Below are 8,898 nucleotides of genomic sequence, written 5' to 3' on the forward strand. Positions count from 1 at the left end.
GTTTTTTATTTATCTATTTTTAAAAATTACTTATTATAAAAGTTAATTTGCTAAAACGATAAATAATGTATAACAATGTTTAAAAAAATCACCCTTTATATACATTGTGTATAGTTCTATACGCAGCGTATATAAAGGGACAAATTTTCACATCATGTCAGAGATTCTCTTGGAAATTGAAAAAAGGTGACTATACGCCGCGTATAGAACTATACGTGACGTATATAAAGCTAGGGTTTGATGTGCAGATATGCATTTTCGTATGCAAATATTGTACACTCTTTTGTAATAGTGTGATATGAGTTGTTTGATAGCACGGTCTGAAAAGAAAAATATGTAAAGGGAAAGCGGATAGTCTTTCATATCTGTAAACAATTTGAGTATCTTCTTTATAATTTCATTTCCCAAAAACTTTGTGATATGATTAAAATATAAATAAATAAAACTTTATATGCAATGACCCCACAATCCACCATCCCCAATTCTCCCTATATAAACCACCTCCTCCCACCATTTTTCATCACCACCACCAGTAGGCAGCAGCAGCAACAGCAGTAGCCATAACCACCGCCACCATCACCAGTGATCTGAGTGTGTGTTTCAAGAGCAAAAGCTTTAGAAATGGTGCTTCCTGGTCACTACCATCACATGCTCACTTTAGCATTTGGCCTTATGGGTACTCTCTCTCTCTCTCTAACGGTGTAATCATATGTTTTCTGAAGGATACGTGACACTGCATGCATAATATTTATGTAAATAAATGTATGCATGCATAGGTTGCTTGCCATAATGCCATGCACGTAACAAACCCTAATTTTAGAAACTATCTAACACTATTCCTGTTTTGCAGGCAATATTGTCTCATTCGCGGTGTTTCTTTCACCAATGTAAGTTTTCATTATTTTTTTTATGTTTAGGTGTTTTAGAAATTTTCAAATAAGTGTTCGTAGGCGGTTTTTGAGATTTCTTTGGTTTGTTGATAGTCTGCTACTTCAGTAAGCGGACTATTAATTCACTATAAGGGGAGTGAACTCTAGCTCACAGACTTGGAACCAGTGGCGGATCTAGGGGGTTCCTGGGTTCCCAAGAACCCCCTCTCTGTTTGGAAAACAAAAAGGAAAAAGTTAGTGAAAACCTTGAATTATTTCAAAAAAATAGTAAGAATATACCAAAAGAAACCCCCTGTACAAAATTCATGAATCCGCTGCTTGCAACCAACCATGTTTAACATGGTTTTAATATTGAGAAACCATAATTAAAGTAGTTCTCTTGTAACTAGGCTAAGTTTACACACACACACACACACATATATATATATATATATATATGCACTTTCCTGATCGGTTCAAACATTTTTACCTTGAAAAAAAACAGGCCGACGTTCTATAAAGTTTACAAAAAGAAATCTACCGAAGGGTTTCAGTCGATACCTTATGTGGTGGGATTGTTTAGTGCCATGCTTTGGATCTATTACGCATTGCTAAAGGGCAACTGTATGCTTTTGATCACCATCAACTCCGTTGGCATTGTCATACAAACTTTCTATCTTTGTGTTTTCGTCATCTATGCGCCAGGGAAAGCTAGGGTACGCATATGTGTAGTTTTAAAATTTTCTTCGTCTTAATTTTGATAAGTTGTTATTTTCTCTTAAATCTAATTTAATTTGGAAGCATAATTTTATGTGCAGATGGAATGTTTGAAGCTAATCACATTGTTCATAATTGTTGGATTTGGGTTGATTGTTCTCCTTACTCAATTCCTTACAAAAGGCGTAAAGCGTTGGACGATAGTTGGATGGATTTGCCTTATATTTTCCTTGTGTGTTTTTGTCGCGCCTTTAGGTGTCGTGGTACGTACAAAAAATACTGGTCAATCCAAAATTTTAACTAGTGTATGTAATACTATTATGTAAACAAATTTGAGATTTACTAACATTAGACTATATACTATAAATTATATAAATATAAGATTTAGGGTATTAGACTATATAGTATAAATTATATAAATATAAGATTTAGGGTATGTGAATATAGACTGGCAATAATATTAACCTTGTAAAACTGAAAAAAAAAGAACTATATCTTAAGGTTACACCTTTTTTTTTTTGCAGAGGCAAGTGATCAGGACAAAAAGTGTCGCTTACATGCCAATTCTTTTGTCGATCGCGCTCACAATCAGTGCGGTTATGTGGTTCTTTTATGGTCTACTTCTAGGGGACTTTAACATCGCGGTAATATATTCAGAACAAAAGCTTCCAAAACATAATTTCTGAATTGTCTCCAATTTTCTAATGGTTAATTTATTCTTAACAGATCCCAAATACGCTCGGATTCACCTTTGGTGTCCTCCAAATTATACTTTACTTCGTTTACAAGAACAAGAAGCCTGTCATAGACGAAAAAATCACCGAATTCAAAGAAAAAATGAGTGAAATGGATGAACCAAAAGTCCCAAAAGGAAAAGATCAAAACACAGTCGATATGGTGTAGTCCAAATCATACCATTGAAGTTGCAGTGTGACATTTATCCTAAATGATTTTGATTTGATGTCAAAGTGTACCAGCTTCTCTATAAATAACTGTACACTTCTTGATTACATGTTTTTACCTTAATTTCGTCTTTCCTAGCTAACGTAACTCTTGTATTGTTTCTGGTATTGAATGTACTATTGATATAAATGAATTTGATTTTCTATATACATATGTAGCTATATGTTTTCTGCTTCATTTATTTACATACTCAAGAAAGCTTCATTTATTTACATACTTAAGTAACCATTACCAGTGGCAGAGCTTGACCAAAGGTTTCGATGGGACGGAAAGTCATAGGATCAAATTTATATATTGTATAAATATATAGGTAAAATAATTGGGGGACAATCCTATATAATTTTAATATTTTAGGATGAAAAATAGAAAATTTTACACTTTTAACCGAAACATTGAGATGGGGGGAGGGGGGTGTGCACCCCCACTTCACACTAAGCTACGCCCCTAACCATTAGTCCATTAGTCTCCAACTTGAATATATCCAATATGACAATATCTACTTTTTTTTAACATTGAGAATGTGTTACCGAAAAACTTATTGCATCCATCAATACTCTGGTTAAGATAAATCGTAGTTTGTGTTGGGCCTTCAAAGCTTAGTAAACTAGTGGAACCATGATTCGAATATGAGAACTCTAAAGGGGAAATAAGGTCCTAAGATTTAAATCTACTAAATTTACGGTTCTTGAGTGACTGAATCAACTTGATTGCAATGTTCACTAACCATTTTATACGTAGTAAACATCAAAAATTTAACATATTTTTTTAATAAAATACTAAAGAGAGGCTGTTATATACTTGAGAAATTATGACACGAGGATTAGGGATGAGTGGATAGCGTCATTATTTTTGTGCCCACACAATAATTATTTGGAGATAAAAAGTTTCATGGAAAAAGTAACACATAAAATAAATAAAAGAAGTCGACGTAAGGTGACAAATTCCACTTACGTTAAGAGTCTAAATCTTCTTTAATCCCTCTCTTATCGAAAAACAGTTTAAGTAGTTTACTTTAAATGCTTTTTGTTTTGACTGTGCATTATTTGAAACACATGTTTTAATAAGAAAAATCTCGAACTTAATATTTGACTTGAGAAAGAGTTGAGCTTAATTTGAGAGCTCAAAAGTGTATACAAAAAATGTTTGATAGCTCAAGTACAATATAGACCTGAAAATGTTAATAAACTTCAATTTAAGTTCAAATAAACTCGTGGGTACTCAATTCACAATACGTTTTAAAATGATTCTTGAACTCAAACTCAATAAAAATTCACTTACTAAATATAGGAACCGTATGTGAAATTTTGTAAAAGAATGAACGCAGGAGTGCTCAAAGGTTAATTTTGTAAAGTAAGGCTAGACGGTATGGGGACCGTCCTCCACCCGTCCAGCCCCGTCGCCGAATGCAACACCGTCCCCCCCCCCCCCCCCCCTTGATGCGATGTTACCGTTTAAAAAAAAACAAATTTCCAAATTCAAAATTAAAACCAATGGTAATATTCAAAATTTTTACCAAAATACCTCCTAAAACTATATAAAACCCTCCTTTTTTACACCATTTTTCTCACTTTTCATCTACCACAACTCATCTCTCTCTCTCTCTCATTTTTTTATAAACATCTTCCCCTTTTATAAAATTATATTCTACCATAGATCCCTTCAACAACCCCAACAACCGACCCAACCGAACATCCCGAATGTTTTCTCGGTTCCGGGATACTATCCGACGATAGAACCAAACCAATTCTCTCAATATTCCTCAAACGCCTTTGCCGCATTCCAAAACTCACCGAACGTTTTTGCTCACCCGCAATAAAGTCAAGCGATACAACAATTGATGATGCGGAATGCTTTTAATATCCAACCCGTGCAACCCTTTCAACCCGAACCGAACCCGACGCAACCCACCCGATCCGAACCCAATGAGGATGTCGAAGTTGTTCCCGAGACCCAACCGCAAAAAGGCAAACGAAAAAAAATGAAGCAAGTTGTGGGTGAGCAACCGTCCAAAACAAAGGCGAAACCGTGGACGCAACTCGAGGAAGAAGCCTTAGCGAAGGCTTACGTAGGCACCGTCCACACACCCGATAAAAAGTTCGTGAGAATAACTTTTTTTTTACGTTTATTTTTTATAGTATTAGTTTTTTTTTTTTTTTGTAACATATATTTTTGTAACATATTTTATAGGTAATAATCAAACGGGTGAGGGGCTTTGGAAGGCGGTTTTGGCGAAGTTCCTTGAGCTAATGGACCAAGGCCCGTATCGAGATATCGACTCGGTGTAATCTAAGTGGCGAAAAATGAGCGGGTTCTTCAATATGTTTTGCGAAGAATATAATAAAATATATTCAAGTGGGCGTCGTAGCGGCATGAGCGACGAGGATGTGTTTAAAAAAACGTTGGATCTTTACAAGTCGAACAATGGTACCACGTTCGCACACGTTCGAGCGGGCGAAGGAGAAAGAAAAGCAATAGGTTGACCCGAAGATGGAGGAGTTTATGACCAAATTTAAAACGTACACCGAGGTCACGACCCAAAAGGCAAAGGCGAAGGAGCGGGCCATCGAAGAAAAGTCATGCGTGGCGGGAGAAAAGTTACGCGTGGCGTGCGAAAGGATTCGATTGTCCGATGATAAGGTTCGGCTCAATGAGTGGGAAATATTAACGATGGATGTTGATAGTTATCCCGAGCCGAAACGTTCGACTTTGATAAAACTCCAAAACGACATTATGAAGAAGCATCAAAGTGGTTATTTTTTATAAGTTTACGTTTTTTTATTTATTAGGATATTTTTAAGTTTATGTATTGTTTTTTAATATTAATGAAAATATTTTCTAAATTTATTTGTTAAATGTTGAAAAGAGTGGAAGATTAAAAAAGAAAAAAAAAGTGGTGGGGTACAATCATCCTCCCATTTCCACTAAATTTGTGTGATGGACCATCCTCACAAGGATGGTGATGTGGCTATGACGTGGCGGATCATCCTCCCTTGGAGGATCATCCCCATACCATATAGCCTAATGGCTTTTGACCCTCACTTTTTTAGGGCTCTGAATTCTAGAAAAAAAGGTTATATGTATGTATACACAAAGATAATACATAAATTAGACCGGAGGGTATGGAGGCGTCACCCCTGCCAGCTCAACATCAATGGCGCCTAAGGGGTGCCACCACCCCACACCATCGATTTTAAGAGGTAGCGCCATAGGGACCTCGCGAGCATGGTAACGGAATGAATTTGGGACGATCGAGGGCGGACGGTCAACATATCCATTGGCCAGCGTTCATATTTAAAAAAAATGTTTTTTTATTTAAATATAAATACAAACATATCCCAAACTAAAACATACCCAGTTACAACTAAAACACACACCTATAACATCTAAAAAATGTCATCCGATTCTTCGACGACGAGTGACTTTGTATTTTTTTTAATTTTAATTTTGACATTGTATGTTTTTTATTTAAATTATGGCATTTCATTTTTATTATTTAATTATGGCATTTTATTTTTATTCTTTAAATTATGATTTATAAATTAATATATCAAAATTAAATAATGTTTAAATTTAAATAAAAAATAATTAGGTAATGATGACGGGGGCTATATCACACACCCTGCAAGTTAAGGAATGGCGTGATAAAGCCCCCTGGTTGACGTGGATCCTAGGTGGCGCTGACGTGTCCTCCCACACCTGTTAGCCTTATAGAATTCAAGCAATTTTTGTAATGAAAAGACACCCATAGTCATTCGGCCCCCAACAAGCTTCAGAGGGCCCTAACTAAGGCCGGAGGGTGTGGGGGTGCCACCCCCGCCAGCTCACCCTCTATAGCGACCCGGGGCGCTGTCACGACCCCCGACCCCATCCTGGCCGGAATCGGTGCCGTGAGCAGTCCAGTGGTACCGGTGATTATTTTGAAAAACATTGCAGCGGAAATTTCATCAGGACCGTGAGTTAGGAAAAATATCAGAGTTTAGAAACACCGGATTTTATTTCAAAAGATGGAATAAACTCCATGTTTTACAAAGGTAGCTTTTAATAAAACAATATTTCTTAATTTGAAAATAAGCCACTTCTTGAAGTCCTTCAGTGTCGGATCCAATCCTTACTCCAATCTATTGTAATTACCTGAAACGCGTTTTAAAAAGATTTTGTCAGCGGGAAATACTGAGTGAGTTCATTCAGTTTTTAGGAAATGACCCATAGTTATAAATTACAGCATAAGAGCGATTACAATGGTTCACATCTTATCTTTATCTGGCTTTCTGCCACAATGGTGACAAGTCACAATGGTGACGATGGTCATACCACTATTAGGTTAATGAACTCTAATAGTGACGTTTCTCCCTAGTAGGTCAATGAACCTAACTGGGAGAAATAGTAATGTGCACAATACCCCACTAACCAATAAATCAAGATATCCATGACTTAGTCCCTGTAATTATAACACTTTGAAAATAATTTGAGGTATTGTAAAACAGTTGATAAAAAGAGAATGACTCACTAATCATCATGCAGGATTGAGTTAACAAACTTCTTGATTCTACTTTTCCCGATAATTAAGCATGTACTTTATTATTCTGGATCTTCTGATGATTTAATAGTTTGTTTGATTGTAAGGTATTAGTTGGGAGTATTTTTGGTGGTTTAACAGAATGGAATATGTATTGGTGTAAAACCCAAATCAAACCTTAACGAATTTCACAAAAACCGGGTTAATGATCAATATAGCTTTTACGATAACTCACGAGATCAAATTCTCCCAATAAATGACAAAGTGCAATACTTCAACTCATTTATCGTATTAACGACAAACGACAAAGTATAATACTTCAACTCATTTATCGAATTATCGACAAACGACAAAGTATAATACTTCAACTCATTTATCGAATTATTGACAAACGACAAAGTATAATGCTTCAACTCATTTATCGAATTATCGACAAACGACAAAGCATAACCCAATGTGGGCGGCACTTAGACATTCTTTGGATATATTGATTGCTCGGAAAATGAATCGTAATAGCGATCGAGTTATTACCCTGTTATTGTGGCAGAATTTCGAGATTAGGTGGGTTTTTGTAGTATTTCGACGATATCTCGTTGCCTGAATCGAATTTGCTCGTCGAACCAACGCAGGAAATCAAGTGCCAAACTCCTCTATTTATACTGGAAAAACGGCGCGCCCGCGTGTCACGACAGGGAAACCTAGTCCTGGCGCGTGGCGCGAGAGGTCACTTTTAATATGAGGTAGCCACGCGTCTCAGTAGCTTGGGTGAGTCGACGGTTTGTTAAAATTCAATTTCTATCGAAAACAGTTTGGATAATACTAACTAGGAAATACCCCCCCCCCCCCCGAGTTTTAGGGGCCCTGATCCTGATTTCGATTGTTCTGAAAATTTTAGGGGTCATGCAGTATCACTTGGGGGTCTCAATTAGGGTTTCCTATTGGACAAAATATAATAAGAAATAATAGTTTTGGTGAGAGTTGTTACATTCTCCCCACCTTAATAAAAATCTCGTCCTCGAGATTTGAACTATGATATTTTCTTGGGGTTATGTTTCTTCTTTTAATTAAGAGGAATAATATAGCGTGGAATGGAATCAAATGATATTTTGAGGGGTATGAAAAAATTAAAATTAAAAATGATTTATAGAAACAATTGGATTTAATATTCGAAATGAACTTACTTTGATCAATTGAGGGAGATTCTGAATGGATAGATATTTATTTGTGAATGGAAGTATGGAAAATGATTTGTTAATGATTATCCGAAAATCAATATCGTTTACTTAAATGGTACTGGACAACAGGATTTAGTGTATTGTAATCTGAGTACATAATTGTACCAAGAATATGATAAATCAAACGAATGACTCATGAATAGGGTTTAACACAGGTTACAGCTCTATTCGGATGCTACAAAGTGTTTGTAATAATTGAAAGAATTCAATAATGATGACCAAATAAATTCACCGTTTTTGAAATTGTGAGTTTCAAGGAAGCGAATCTAGATATTTCAAAAGATGAAATGTTCAAACGAATGAGATGAAATGGTATAGTTTTTTTTTTTTTTCAAGGTGATTCAAGCCAAAAGATATATGATCTATAGATTCTTAAAATGAATGTGAAGAACTTTTTGGAATTAGTAAAATTCTTTGTCAGAAGAAAACTTACCTTGATTGGTACCTAAGGAAGACTTAAGATTGACCAGTTAAAAATGAAATGAAACCATGAAAATGATTCGGCAAATATTGAATTATGATATGAGAAAATCAATGTGCTGAGATGGGTGATTTGTAAGAATACATGAAAAGACAATGAAGTTAGAGTATTTTTGTC

General features: G+C 35.6%; 1 protein-coding gene across 1 annotated transcript; it reads left to right on the plus strand.

Annotated features, from left to right (window-relative positions):
• The first annotated feature begins 513 nt into the window (after positions 1–513).
• Positions 514–2,702, plus strand: LOC110911007 (bidirectional sugar transporter SWEET14). The gene is made up of 6 exons (XM_022155577.2): positions 514–676; positions 851–887; positions 1,375–1,585; positions 1,688–1,849; positions 2,111–2,230; positions 2,313–2,702. The coding sequence occupies exons 1-6, from the start codon at positions 622–624 to the stop codon at positions 2,487–2,489; spliced, it is 762 nt and encodes a 253-aa protein (XP_022011269.1). The 5' UTR covers positions 514–621; the 3' UTR covers positions 2,490–2,702.
• The last annotated feature ends 6,196 nt before the right edge of the window (positions 2,703–8,898 follow it).

The sequence above is a fragment of the Helianthus annuus genome, chromosome 2, assembly GCF_002127325.2.
Source record: "Helianthus annuus cultivar XRQ/B chromosome 2, HanXRQr2.0-SUNRISE, whole genome shotgun sequence".
Classification (NCBI taxonomy): domain Eukaryota; kingdom Viridiplantae; phylum Streptophyta; class Magnoliopsida; order Asterales; family Asteraceae; genus Helianthus; species Helianthus annuus.